Source organism: Lepisma saccharinum, chromosome 16 (genome assembly GCF_977018435.1).
Source record: "Lepisma saccharinum chromosome 16, izLepSacc3.1, whole genome shotgun sequence".
Lineage (NCBI taxonomy): Eukaryota > Metazoa > Arthropoda > Insecta > Zygentoma > Lepismatidae > Lepisma > Lepisma saccharinum.
In genome coordinates this window covers 10,488,349-10,502,212 of record NC_139244.1, presented here as the reverse complement: position 1 = coordinate 10,502,212, position 13,864 = coordinate 10,488,349, and the positions used below count along the sequence as shown (strand labels likewise).

The window sequence follows — 13,864 nt, the reverse complement described above, 5'->3', positions numbered from 1 at the left end:
AAGGCAATCTTGTGTGATGTTTTCCCGAGAATGCAAAGCACTAGGGCAAAGGCGGCGATATCAACAAGCAAGACAATCTTGTGTGATGTTTTACCGAGAATACAAAGTACTAGGACAAAGGGGGAAAATTAACAAGCAAGACAATCTTGTGTGGTGTTTTACCGAGAATACAAAGCACTAGGAAAAAGGGAGCGATATCAAGAAGCAAGACGATCTTGTGTGGTGTTTTACCGAGAATACAAAGCACTAGGAAAAAGGGGGCAAAATCAACAAGCAAGAAAATCGTGTGTGACGTTTTACCGAGAATACAAAGCACTAGTAAAAAGGGGGCAAAATCAACAAGCAAGACAATTGTGTGAAGTTTTAGTTTTAATGAGAATACAAAGTACTAGGACAAAGGGGGCAAAATCAACAAGCAAGACAATCTTGTGAGATGTTTTACCGAGAATACAAAGCACTAGGATAAAGGGAGCAATATCAACAAGCAAGAGAATCGTGTGTGACGTTTTACCGAGAATACAAAGCACTAGGATAAAGGGGGCAAAATGAAGAAGCAAGAAAATCGTGTGTGATGTTTTACCGAGAATACAAAGCACTAAGACAAAGGGAGCAAAATCAACAAGCAAGACAATCTTGTGTGATGTTTTACCGAGAATACAAAGCACCAGGACAAACGGGTAAAATCGACAAGCAAGACAATCTTGTGTGATGTTTTACCGAGAATACAAAGCACTAGGACAAAGGGGACAAATTCAACTAGCAAGCTACTCTTGTGTGAATTTTTATCGACAATACAAAGTAATTTTACTATCTGACTTCGAGGACAAATTTAAGTCAGCCAGCAACTCTAGTATGAATGGTGAGTATAATGCTTTTCTTCTTACGTACAATTTCAACGAAGAAAAGATACGAACCTGATACAGCTGATTTTTCGCTTGGTTACCACTCTCAGCAGCTTGGAGAGCCTGTTCGATGACAGTTGTGTAAGGAGGGGTTGCCAAAAAGTACCTTCCCTTGGTTTCCAGGCAAATCTGGAACATGTTAGGAGCTGAACTGGACGAATCAAAGGCTATTCCGAACACCCTGATGTTGTGTTCCACCAAAGACGGAATAGCGTCTGTTTCTTGATGAGCACCTCTTAAAAATTGCGTAAAGAACAGAATGACGTCACTGGCATCTCCGGTTCTTTGTGTCACGTTTATGAGGGCCTGATAGGGGTCTGCCCTCTGTGTGTCTGCTTTTATGGACGAAAGTTGATCTAGCAGTAATTCTCTGTCAGGTCCCAGTTCTGACAGTGGTTGGAACTCATTGTAAACGTAGTCATTTCTAAGTCCAGTGTACGTTGCTAGACCAACCCGTGTATCATCCGGTAATCTTTGTATTAGGCTTTTTAGTCCAGATGTAACTGTATTCAGTTTCTGGAAAAAAAAGAGAAACTAGTTAAATGCATATATTTATAGTAGTTTGTTTAAGGATGGTAAATGTGGATAAAATTTTATTTTCGGAAATAAATAGCAGAATAAAACAACATATCAAGTCATTTTCCTTGCTTATTTCATAAAAGAAGGTAGAAGGAAGGACTTTCTAGCTTTTAAATAACTTTTTACATCAGTGGCGGCGATTAGGAGGCAGTTGCCCCCCACTTTTTGTTGCCTTTTCCCCCGCACTAGGCTAAACTTTATCTACCAAGGAAAAGTAAACTGTCCTTGCCCCCCCCCTTCAGTTTTGGCACGTTTGCCCCCCCCCCCCCCCCCCGAGTTTTGAAACCCAATCGCCGCCACTCTCTTACATCATAACCCTTATTTTCAGAGGTTTCGTAGCAGTAGTCGAATATAAATACGAGCGTCATCCAGAAAATAAAAACCGTTTGGTTATACAAAATGAAAAACACAATATTTATTGGAAAAAAACAATTCTGTTACATACCTGAAGCTTCCTACACTTCTCTACATAATCACCTCCTAAACATTTGTCGTATCTGGGCACGAGCTTCAGAATTCCCACTTTATACTCTTCTGCCGCCAGTTCATTAAGCCAGGTGGTCACTGCATGCAAACAAAAGACCGCTCGCGCATTTCCGCCAGAAGGCACTACGATCAATGCAAATCGTTATTGTAAGACTAAGAAAACTACGGCGAGCCATCCAAAACAGGAGGCGAGGAATGCTTTCTGGAGGAATTGTGCTTCTGCACGACAATGCCCGCCCTCACACTGTTGGTGCAACTCAAGAATTGCTGGATCAATTCGGATGGGAATTTTTATCATCCACCCTATAGTCCGGACCTTGCTCCTAGCGAGTTCCAACCTTTTCCCTAAGCTGAAAGAGTTTCTGGGCGGTAAACGTTTTGGAAGTGATGAAGAGTTGGAGAAGGCAGTGACCACCTGGCTTAATGAACTGGCTGCAGAAGAGTATAACATGGGAATTCTGAAGCTCGTGCCCAGATACGTCAAATGTTTAAATGTAGGAGGTGATTATGTAGAGAAGTGAAAGAAGCTTCAGGTATGTAACAGAATTTTTTTTTCCAATAAATATTGTGTTTTTCATTTTGTATAACTCAACGGTTTTTATCTTCTGGATGACCCTCGTAATTATCCCTCGAAGAAGCTAATACAGTAAAATCTCGTTATTCGGACCCCGATAAGCCGGACTTCGCTTAATCCGAAAAGGCAAAAAAAAAGAAGAAGAATGCAAGGTTTTAAATGTGGCTAGAAGTCAACAAGAGAACTTTCCAAAGAGAAGGCAGTCAACCATTGATGGAATTCTGTTTCTCACAGAGTTTGTACTGTACTGTATAGTGTATTTAGGCCTATGCCCTTTAAATACACCATAATAAACATGTTTTGTTCCTATAAACGGATTTTTAATGTACTTTATACTATTATTTTAGGTTATTTCAGTAAATCCGGACTTTCATTAAACCGATCAACTTATCCCCCTCCAGTAGTCCGGATTAACGAGGTTTTACTTTATTTTGAATGCCAACAATTAAAAGTCAAGTGGAGGGATATTGATGGCTAAAACAACACCCGTTTCTCAGTTCGCGGCCAGTGTGGCTATTGTAATGTAGTGTCGGTTTCTTTTCCTTTGATGCGTGTAATAGTGTTATGTAGCGAAATGCATAGTGCACTGGCGCTTATAAACCAAAACGAAGTTTAATGAATATTTTTTAATCAGACGTGTCTTTAAAGTTTACAAGTGTTATTAATGTAGAGCATGCAATTAGTGGAAGCTAAGTACCGTGATAACAAAACTGTTAATATAATAATAATAATAACAATGTCGGCAGGACCCAAATAATACCCTAGGGGCCGAAGTATTACAAATTCCCCCCGCTTTTCAGCACTTACCAGTCCCATTCTATCACACACACTGAAGTCTTACCTCTGTCTGGTTATTGCTGATGTCGAGAAGAATGTACAGATTTAAAGCTGTTGACGTCACAGGCTGGACGACGGTGAAGTTTGTGTCTGGAGGGGAAACCTCATTGGAGGCTGTTGAGGCAAAATCTCCATGTCCTCTGAGGACCTCCCAAACGCTACGGTAACCGCACAGAGCATTCTGCTTGTTTCGAGCGAATACATTATGGGTTTCCTCGGTGCAAAATGTAAGTTCCTGCAAAGGACGAAAATGAAATGTATGTAGCACTTGAAACGTCATAAGTATACTCTGTCCCGGCTATGTCTAAAGCAAGCTCCACCTATGAACACGTGACAGGGAATGGGATTGCGTGGACGGGGGGAGCGACTGAAGTTACCAGACTTGGCAGCTTCGCTTCGCTCATTCTACCCCACCTTTTCTGTCGCTATGCGCAGCCTTGCTCCAAAGATACCCGGGACAGGGTATAGAAAGATAGGGTTTCTAAAGTTTAAATAACTTCTTACACACGATAACCTTATTTTCAGTGCTATATTTCAACCGCAGAGCAAGTCTGTATGGAAAACAACAATGGAAGCCGCGCGAGGTCACGTAACAGTGGTCGAATATAAAGAATTGTTCCTCCAAGAAACGGATGTAAACATTTTTAATTTCTTAATTGAAAGTCAAGTTTAACTACAGTTGACGAGCTGTATCTTTGCGGGTGGCCGTGGCTACTCCGCGCAGAGTGTGAGAGAGATTCGTTTATGTAGTTGCCACCTACCCGCACTTTGGGTGGTCGACAGCAAGGACAGAACGCAAGGATAATGACGCGCAGCCGGTAGCTCCTCCCCCTTGCTATTGCGCAGCCGGGCTTGGGCAGGGTTCACCCGCAAAGATACAGCTCGTCAACTCTAGTGAATACTTGTTAATCAGATGCCTCTTTATTTTAGTTTACAAGTGTTCTAATGCAGAACATGCAATTAGTGGAAGTGAAGTACCGTGATAACAAAGCTTTTCATACTAATTACTATCAGTGGCGGCGATTCGGTTCCAAAACTGGGGGGGGGGTAAGTTTCCAAAACTGGAGGGGGGCAAGGACACTTACTTTCCCTTAGTATATAAGCTTTAGCATAGTGCAAAAGTGGCAAAAAGTGGGGAGGCATCTGCCCCCTCGTCCCCCCTAATCGCCGCCACTGATTACTATTATTATAATGTCGGCAAGGTTCAAAGCAAAGATAGCCTAGGGGCCAAAATTGTATATATGTCCCTCCTCCTGGTAATAAGAACCAATTTAAAACAGAACCCACGGAAAATACCGGTGGTGGCTATACTCTGTTTCGGGAATCTGTGGAGCACGCCTGCGCATAACGGTAGAGAAGGGGAGAAAGCGAGTTGGCGGAGCGAAGCAGTGCGCGCTGGTAGCTGAACTCACTTCCCCTCTCACGATTTCATCGTCCGATCCCTCTCGAATCATGCGCAGAGACTTATTTTCGTTTGCTTGCTCCAGAGTTACCCAGGATAGAGTATAAAAGAAGGACAGTTAGGACCTTGTTTCAACTCCAAATATAAGTCAGCAATATAAGCATAGTGATTAGCAAACGCTTCTTCATGCCCTTTGACTTGTGAAATATGGAAGCAAGAAAAAAATCATTAGACATGATTCAATTATTACGTGGAGTCTTATTAATCCTATGTACGTACTATTTATTATACAACGCTGATCCGTTACAAATCATGTGTAATAATCCTACCGTGGATAAATTATGCATGTACATCATTGAAACATTGGACTCTTGGTTGCTTTCTGGATTGGGGTAAAACCTGCAATCGTCTTCGTATATTCCATCTCCGTCAACGCTACAGTCCGTAACCGAGCTGCAATAAAGAGTAAGAAATACATATGTATCAGTGGCGTATACGGAGTCCAAGGTCTGGGCTATGTCACATGGTCCTAGGCTATGAATAGAAATAAGTTTGCCAACTCAAAAGAAATCAGGATGCCAACTCATAGGAAATCAGGTTGCCAACTCATAGGAAATCAGGTTGCCAACTCATAAGAAATCAGGTTGCCAACTCATAGGAAATCAGGTTGCCAACTCATAAGAAATCAGGTTGCCAACTCACAAGAAATCACGTTGCCAACTCCAGAATCACCATCATCATCTCACTGATATGAATAATTCTATTTACAATTTCTGATCGATTTTTCTCCTGATATGTATGTATATATAAAATATCCATGTATGTGAAAAAATGATGACTGTCGGTGTTGTTGCAGAAGTTCATCGAAAGGATAAGGAAATACCACAAATAATATGTTTATCTGTGCAAATACTGCTAGTAAAGTATTCAAGCCCTTGAAGGCAAATTAATTTCCTTTCGCCTTCTGTACTATACTTGCTCTCTGTGTGACGGTTGCACCCCCCACCCCGCTGTGAATGTGGCAACGGTGAAAGTGAGGTCTGCCACAATAAGGATAAAATACTGATTAATTTCTGTAGAGAAATCATACTTTGAATATTTGTCTCACAATAATGTCTGTATCACTCAGTGAAAACTAGTGAATCGTTCAAATACAGCATTTTATGTAAGAATATGCATTCTAAATGGTAAATATATAACATGGAATTCATGTATATGGTTCCAAACATTGTTGTTCACCTACATTTGTTATTTTTGCTTGGCTTCATACAAAGAAAAGATATAATTATAACTACATTAGAACATGGGTCGTAAGAATTAAAAATGTAAAATAAGTAGTCAAGGCAAGTTGCGGCTGGGTGTGTTTCAGAAAGAGCAAAATTTTGTTTCAAACAAAGCAAGTCGATATGATTGGGCAGAGGATACGTTGGCAACACCAGGACTCGGGTCTAAGAGTGAACCGCTGTGACTATTGTTCTATTTAATCCAGCAACAATGGAGCATTGTTAATGTGGAAGAAAATTACTTACATGGTAGATAGTTCGCCTGAAATCTCCGAACTGTTGCATCCCGTAGGTATCCAGTATCCCAAAGGATCTTTGTAGAAATACGGGTACAACGTATCCTGTGGATATCCATATTCCTCAAACACTCCCCATCTGTAGTGGGCCCATTCGTGGACAAGTGCCCTTGCTGAAAATACAAGTCATTATTATTTACTGTGTTGTATATATTGCGGTTTAAAGATTGTTGTAACTTCAATTACGTTTTTAAGAGATTTTTAGCTTTTGTTTTAAGCACAGATGGTTACCGTGCATATAAGCTGGCCTGTTGTTGGATAGTTCAAGGTCACAGAGTCCCTATTTTATTTCTTGCTTCCCCTGGGTCATAGATCTTGGGCGAAATACACAGATGTTTCGTCAAATCGCCGCAAGATGGTGCCAAGGGTTGCCATTTCAAAAATGAACTGACTGGGACGACTCTAAGTTAATTTGTTTGAGATGATAGAAAATAATTATGAAAAAAATTTAAGTAAATGTAAAGTATTTCGGAACTTAAACACTGTGGACCAACACGTCTGACTTTGCTGTACTGGAATGAACGCGCATGGTTATTGGAAAGGCTGGGACATCCTAAATAGTGCGGTAAATCACGTGTATTTAAAGTACTTATGCTTTGACGAAGCCAATTTGCCTTAAAATTTATCAGCAGGTTCAAAGAACTGTCCCAGAGATGTGTCCGACAAACAAAAGAAGAAAAAGAAGAAAATGCAAGTAGCGTGACTGGTGTGCGGAAGAGATATGTGCATTGGATCACATCTTAGCCTAAGTACTGTTAGGATCATCATACAGACAAATGTTTTTCCTAAATCACAGATGAAGGATTAAAGTATCATGCTTGTACTGTTTCTGGAGGATTACAGGCATTGATTTCTCAAGTAGATTGACGTAGCCATGATGAATGGGAAATAAAATCACAACAATCAATAACTGGATTAGTATCTACGTCATAGAGCAAGTTTCTGTGAGAACTTGACACTCGCTCTTGATAGAATGCTGGATTATAATTAAGTGATTCTTGACAGATATGGAGGAGCATCACTGTTAAATGTTTGACACCCTGTTGAAGGTCAACAATGGGGTAATTATTTGCGCCTACAGCTTCAAAATCACACACGACTAGAATAACGGGCAATTCATGATTGATTGCGTAAGTTTATTTCTACATAGCTTAGAGTTTCGACCATAGTTGTATTAGATTCTCGCACATCCCCACGATTAAGGTAGTGCCCAACGATATATATACAAAAATACAACTGCAAATTCATGGATAATCTATGGGTCCCGGGTTCGACGCTCGGTGGAGACACATAGGGCTTCGATCTCACTTTAAACTGTATGTCCAGTCCCGATTAGCCTATCTGTGCCTTAAGTGGACTTAATCCAAACTTTTAACACAGAGAGAGAGAGAGAGAGAGAGAGAGAGAACTGTGTGGTCGAGTCGGCAGGCCAACTGCTACACGAGAGATCCTGGTTCGATTCCCGTGCTGGGTGATTTCATGGGGATTTTTTCCAGCAACGTTCTTGCATGGATCTACTGTTGGGTTTACCCAGCTTGATACCGGAGGGATAGGTAAAGGCAGCCGGAGCGTGGTGCTGATCCCATCACCTGCACAATTCGATGATACGAGTCTCCGAGAAAACGCATTTCTAACATGTAATGTTATATAAATTCATGGTTGCCACTGATATTTATATTTTCTGTCGGCAAACCTATTACATATTTTTTGCCTTATGAAAAAGCTGCCAGGTGTGGGTGTGAGTTCGGAAGGTTTATCTGTATTGGATCCCTCCTTAAATCCCCCTTTTTTCAAAAAATAAAAAGAAAAGGAAGTAAAATTAGCATCACATACGATAAGCTACATAATTACGTAGGTATGTGTGTATGGTAAATGCATTACTTGACCTGACTTGTGGTATAAGTTATTTTTCTATAGAACCCTGTCAGCATCTTTTCCGAGAGATAAATTAAATTCCAGTGGCAACCATAATTCTGTCAGCGTTTATGTAAAATAGAAACATTGTAACATAGAAACGAGTCCTTTAATTGGCAAAAAGTTACTGAGAAAAGTTGATCTCCTTGATGTTCCCTACATGCTGCGAAAATTTGGCGGTTATGTATAGCGACATCCGGAATCTATAGAAGCTGACTGCGAAACTTAGTTACTAATTGGCTTTGAAATTGCACGGTAAATGTGATAAGAGGCAAGAAGGGCGTGCGACTCAGTTGACATTAGCTTTCTTCAACTAAAGCCTGTGAAAATGATGTTTAAAAGCTAATTGCTACTTAAAAAAAAGAAACATTTCTTGTCCACCTTGAAGATTTTTCTTTGTTACCGTGTGAACAGTGTACTCCTCAAAAAATTTTAAACTGTTAATTGGGTTTTTAAGTCCGGTAGACGGACAATTGCGATGAGCACAGTTAGAAGTGAAAGAGCGGGTGGACAATTGCCATGACATTCTATCAAATTGAAGGGTGACTTAACACCCCGTACAATACCACTTACAAGAGAATTACGTGAAATATTGATATTTGCGGCTGGGAATTTGGTTCAGTCAAGTTTTTAAACATGGGCTAGAGCGAACAGACACCTTTTGATGTCACTCGTCCGTTTCCTCATATGTGCGAATACACTTAGCAACTCTCTCGTCGATTTTAATGTCACGCTTCTTCCTTTTCTGATCGCATGTCTTGCTTGGCTCTTGAGGCAGGCCAGAACGTCGTGAATTTTTGGATGCGGTCTTCCAAGCCACCTATTTATTTTGTTGTTCCAACCGTCTACAGCATTATTAGTTCTGTGGCGCCTTTGGTTTGATTACGTTAGGTTGGGTCCTCATCGTAGCAATTGTCCTACCATTAATTTGTAAAATGACCTTCACCGCCAAAATCATCGCAATTGTCCGTGATTTGGGCTTTGTCCCAATTGTCCTAGATTCTTTAAGGCCACTTTATGCGCAGGTAGGTTTATCGGGACTGCTCTAGTGGGATTCGAACCACTATGTGTCAGTGCAGAGTATGAAACCAGGACTCCTTGATTACAAGTTGACGATATTGTCACTAGAGCAAGTTGAAGGTAAACACAACTAACTTCTAATGTCGGTGTATTTGAAGTTCCCTGGTAAGGTATTCCATATCTTCTAATGACTGTCATCCAGAAGATGCTTGCATTTTCTCCACTTCCCCTCTCTCTCTCTCTCTCTTTCCCCTCCCTTTCTCACTCTTCATTTCAGTTTCTCTTTTTTATCCTTGTCTTTCCTTTTCCTCTCTTTCCTCTGCATTTCTCTTACATCCTCATCTCACTTTCTCTTTCTGTCTGTTTAATCTCTTTCCCTTCTTTCTCTCCTTCTTAGTCTCCATTTCCTCTCCCTCTCTCTAATTTTCTCTTTTCATCTGTCTCTCTCTTCTCTTCATAAACTTTCGTCTTCTCGTTTAATATCTAAGAAACTAAAAGTTGAAATATAGGCTACAAAACAGTAATTTTGCCTGTAATATTATATAGATGCGAAACTTGGTCCCTTACATTGAAAGAGGAACATAAATTGAGAGTATTTGAAAATAAGATCCTTAGGGAAATATTTGAACCTAAAAGGGATGAGGAGACAGGTGAGTGGAGAAGGTTACATAATTTGTATTCATGTCCAGATATTATTAGAATGATTAAATCAAGAAGACTTAGGTGGGCAGGTCATGTGGCATGAATGCGAGAGGAAAGAATTTACAGGATTCTTGTTGGGAAACCTCATGGTAAGAGACCAGTAGGAAGAGCAAGACGAAGTTGGAGGGATAATGTTGAGATGGACTTAAAGGAAATCGGCAGGGATGGAAAAGAGTATATAGATCTTGCTCAGGATAGGGACAGATGGAAGGCCTGTGTTGGTTACAGCCATGAACCTTCGGGTTGAAGAAGGCTAGAGAGTTAATTAGTTATACGGCGTACGCTTCTAGAAGGAACATGAGTTCGGCCAATGTCCAGCCAGTGCTACTGCGCTGTTGCCAAACTAACTGCTAGCGCAAGTTAGATCTCAAAAATTTAATTCTCGCGGCAACTATATCACCCCTTTCTAAGATACATTTATGAACATCGTTATTTTTCTTTTATATTTGAGGCCCAAGTGTTTTAGTATTAACCCCATAGAAGTAGAGAAACCAGTGCAATTAATTCTTTCGCTCATGACACGCTCAAGTTTCTTGATAGAAGGATATTCGCCGTTGTCATACATTTCAAATATTGTACGACGGAGTACATCTTTTTCGAATCATCTAAGCTAGTAATACTTTTCTGTTTTCTGGCATGTTTCCCAGGAGATTTAAATACCGGTTCACCGATTTCTGTGGTAGATGTTTTACCCTGTTTTACAATACGCGACACAGTATGAACACTTACACCACAAGCTTTAGCCGTAAGCAGTAATGTGCAGTAGACTATAAGTTTACGTCTACATGCGTTGTCTACACGTAATCTACGCGTAGATTACATTGGGTTGTAGTTTACATAGACTACGTAGACACTCTAAAGTGCATTAAAATGAATTTTCAAGGGTTTCATGAAATGAAAGTAACATTTTCAACTATATTTGTTCCTAACGAAATGAAAAGAACCCTATTTACAACAAAATCTCTCTCCTCTTCTATTATCAACTATGGAAGAAGATAAATAGTATGCAAAAAACAACAGATGGCAGTCATGAGGCAACATTAGTCTTTTCCCCATGAAGCATTAGAATATTTCCTATATTAGGTTTCTTCCTAGGTGAGAAATTGTTCGAATTTGGAAGAAAGAGTATGAAAAGTTCTCCACGCACATCAGCAACTGATACGCAGTATAATTTTCTTTTAATTCCACGCCGCTCTTTGCTAAGTTATCACCTTTCGCCATGTTGTTTACATAAATTACGTAATCTACGTGTATAACATAGTCTACGTGTAGAATGTAGACTATCGTTGTTTACGCGTAGACGCACATCACTGGCCGTAAGTTCTCTACTATGTGAAAACACTGTTTCAGCACGCACTTCTTCCGACGCCAATTCCTTGAAGTACGAATACACTTTAAAAATAATATTTCTCCCTTGTGAATGTATTATTTTTACCCTTGGTACCTGTACTACTGGTGCTAGGTTTCGAGAGTGACATTATTTAAAATAAAAAGAAAACACGGAACACACACTATTGCACGAAAGGGCTGTATTTAATCTTTTCACAAACTGTTCTTCGTGGCGCACGAGTGAACGAACAATAAGCGAATAATTTTACACCGACCTTGCTACGAAAACGCTGAACTCAAACTGACACAGACTTACAATGTTCGAGAACGCCCAGGGCAATGAAGGATCATTGTTTATATCGAGACGAATTTAACACCCACAGTTTTCCCTAGACACAACAACTCAGCTGCGTCAACACGGTGGCAACGAAAAAAAGCAGGCGGAAGGAAATGAAAGGTGTTTCCTTGTTTCTTCAAGGAGCGATAACTCCGGCTGTAGGCGACGGAAATTCATGCGACTTGGACAGTCAGGTTCAAAATGTCATTTCCCTTTTTATAATGAACCTTAAAGTGGCGAGTTTTATGAAAACTTCTTGCGCGCAAGAAAAATACAGAACACGGCTTTTAACTTCGGCGCCGCAGTCTCCTAACTGTACAACGTTGCATTCCTGCATTGGCTGGTCGCCACTCACACCCTCTGAGTGGCCCCGCCCGATATCGCTTCTAAAAGCCTGCGTCGCTGTCTCGCCTTCTTCTTCTCCCTTTCTCTCTCCTCTCTCTCCCTCTTTCCCCTCCCTCTCTCTTTCCTCTCCTTCTTAGCTTTTCTCTCTTTCTTTCTCTTTCAACGTCATTTAACTTTCCCTCTTTCTCTCTTGTTCATCTCTCTCACCTTCTTACTTCATCTTTATCCCCCTCTATATCTTTCATGTCCTCCTCGCTTTCTTCTCTATCTTTCGCTTTCAATCTCTCTTTTCCCTATCTCTTTCCTCTAGCTTTAATTTTCTCTCTCTCTCTCTCTCCCTTCTTAGGTTCTATTCTCGCCCTCTCTCTCTCTCTCTCTCTCGCTCTTCGTACTTAACCAAAATTTAAAAATGATTTTCTGCTGTTCAATTTTCGGGAGGCATAAATACGAATAGAATTTATGAAACAATCGTGAATGAGCAAAATATTGTTAAGAAACCTGAAAACTACTTGAAAATGCAATAAAATCCAGAAAAAAGACCAACAAATTACCAATAATTACCAAAAATATATTGAAAGCAATATAAAAACAATGTTTACTGGTGAAACTGAAAGGAAGAAGACTATTATTACATGCAGTGTTTTCATGACACCAAAAAATAATAACTTTTCTTCACCATAGTTACCACCAATCAATTTTACCGTATGTTACCACACAAGCAAGAATTATGCAACATAAAGCATTTTCATTATCACGTTATCAGAGCTGCGTTCTCGTCGTGCATAAGTGTTATTGTGCCGTTCAGATAATACAAAATTAAAAAAAAAAACACTCACCCGCGTCTCCAGTTCTCTGTATGACGTCGGCGTCTCCTTCCACAAAGCCAGGCGTCACTTGAATATATTCTCCTCTCTCCCCACACGGACGTACTTGATGCGTGTACGGAATATCACCGTGAAGAAGATTCTGCACGTCTATTCTGATGTCGGCGTCTTCGAAGCTTGAAACAAAACGCGATAGGTTAGGTTAGGTTAGGTTCATACCAGGGTGTCTGTAAAGTCCAGGAATTGTAAATAAGTTCAATCCTGGTCCGGGAGAGACAATTAGGAAGCGTACGCGGGTTCTGGACCGCAAAGTCAATTCGGTTCCGGAACCTTTTTCCGGATCAATTTGAAAATGAATTGAAGTGAAACAATACGCAACTTGGACAGAATTTAAATTGTGTGAGGAAAAATGGTTGCGGTCCTGTTACGGAACCCATCAGAATTTATGGATTTCTGGACCATTAACATCCCTGGTTCATACCACTTGTCTCAGGCATGGTTGGGCACGGAATGATAGTCCGGTGTATTTGGACACGGTTTGGGTATAACCTGCATAAACACAAGAAAAGTATATTGGGGCGTGTTTCAGTAAATTTCTCGTAAGGGACAGAATGCTGAAATTTGCTAGTTCATTTAATTTGAATATTCGTACTTACGTATTCTGCATTGAGAAAATTGTTGAAGGCATTTCGCTTATTTCACGGAAATTAGCTCTATTTGCGACATTTCGAGTAAGTTTTCTTCGTTTCTTTTTGCCTTCGGTAACACACAAAATGGCGGTCACTACCGTACTCGGCATGCAGTGTTTCCACCCCACTGCACCCAAAAATACCTACGTAGCCCCACAAACCATTGACGCGTAACCCCACAAACCATTGACGCATAGCCCCACGAACCATTCATACATAGCCCCACGAACCATTTCCGGTAAGGTTAGGTTAGGTAGGGTCACGTATAGGTTACAATTGTTAAAAATTGGTTTCGAAAAAAATATGCGTAGCCCCACACACCATTCTCGCATAGCCCCACGAACC

General features: G+C 40.5%; 1 protein-coding gene across 1 annotated transcript in view; it reads right to left on the bottom strand.

Moving 5' to 3' along the window:
- Positions 1–13,864, bottom strand: part of LOC145999883 (calcium-activated chloride channel regulator 1-like) — a 37,039-nt gene that overhangs the window by 16,292 nt on the left and 6,883 nt on the right. Inside the window, exons 3-7 of the mRNA XM_083137154.1 lie at positions 12,843–13,006; positions 6,310–6,472; positions 5,110–5,233; positions 3,383–3,613; positions 915–1,418 (exon numbers count right to left, since the gene is read on the bottom strand). Of these exons, the coding sequence (XP_082993280.1) occupies positions 915–1,418; positions 3,383–3,613; positions 5,110–5,233; positions 6,310–6,472; positions 12,843–13,006 (1,186 nt within the window). The remainder of the gene's footprint in view (positions 1–914; positions 1,419–3,382; positions 3,614–5,109; positions 5,234–6,309; positions 6,473–12,842; positions 13,007–13,864) is intronic.